Below are 607 nucleotides of genomic sequence, written 5' to 3' on the forward strand. Positions count from 1 at the left end.
TTAATCCTCCAATGATAATTAATGTCATTCGAATTGTCCTTCAAGGACCAATTTGATGGCACATATATATTTGGAGAATCAATTTGATGTATTTGTAAATGGAAGACCAATTTGATGTTTGTAATCTATTAATTGTTATAAATTATTTTTAAAAAAAAACTGTTATAGATATGATATTCTCTGTTGCCTTGGATGGATGGAGTTAACAAAATTAACAATTTTTTGTTCTTAAACCTGTGGTGCTCTCAGGTTCTTTTGGGCACTTCCAAGCTAGCAAATCTGGTGTCCACAAGGGGCAACTGAATAAACCTCTTGTCAAAGGTGGCTTTGTTGCTACCCGAATATCTGTAAGTAATTGTTGGCAAGATCTCTCTTCATTTTGATTGTTGAGGTTGTAAAGACAGGTGTGAAATTTTGACTGTTATATCAGTGCAGCTGGCACTTGGGAAATAACTTCTTGTCCACACCCAAGTTTATACTAGCAAACTTAGTCCTGAAATTCACAATGAAACCCAAAATCTTTTGTTTTCAAATTCAGTTTATATGCTGATGTTATAGATTAATTTTTTGTGGTGGTGGTAGGGGGGGGAAGGGGGGGAGGGGGAAT

The 607-nt window shown here is 35.4% G+C and overlaps 1 protein-coding gene across 1 annotated transcript in view; it reads left to right on the forward strand.

The window, feature by feature from the left end:
• LOC100792453 (amino acid kinase superfamily protein) overlaps positions 1–607 on the forward strand; it is a 5,349-nt gene that overhangs the window by 1,100 nt on the left and 3,642 nt on the right. The window contains exon 3 of the mRNA NM_001255484.3: positions 250–347. Coding sequence (NP_001242413.2) covers positions 250–347 — 98 coding nt within the window. The remainder of the gene's footprint in view (positions 1–249; positions 348–607) is intronic.

The sequence above is a fragment of the Glycine max genome, chromosome 2, assembly GCF_000004515.6.
Source record: "Glycine max cultivar Williams 82 chromosome 2, Glycine_max_v4.0, whole genome shotgun sequence".
Taxonomy (NCBI): domain Eukaryota; kingdom Viridiplantae; phylum Streptophyta; class Magnoliopsida; order Fabales; family Fabaceae; genus Glycine; species Glycine max.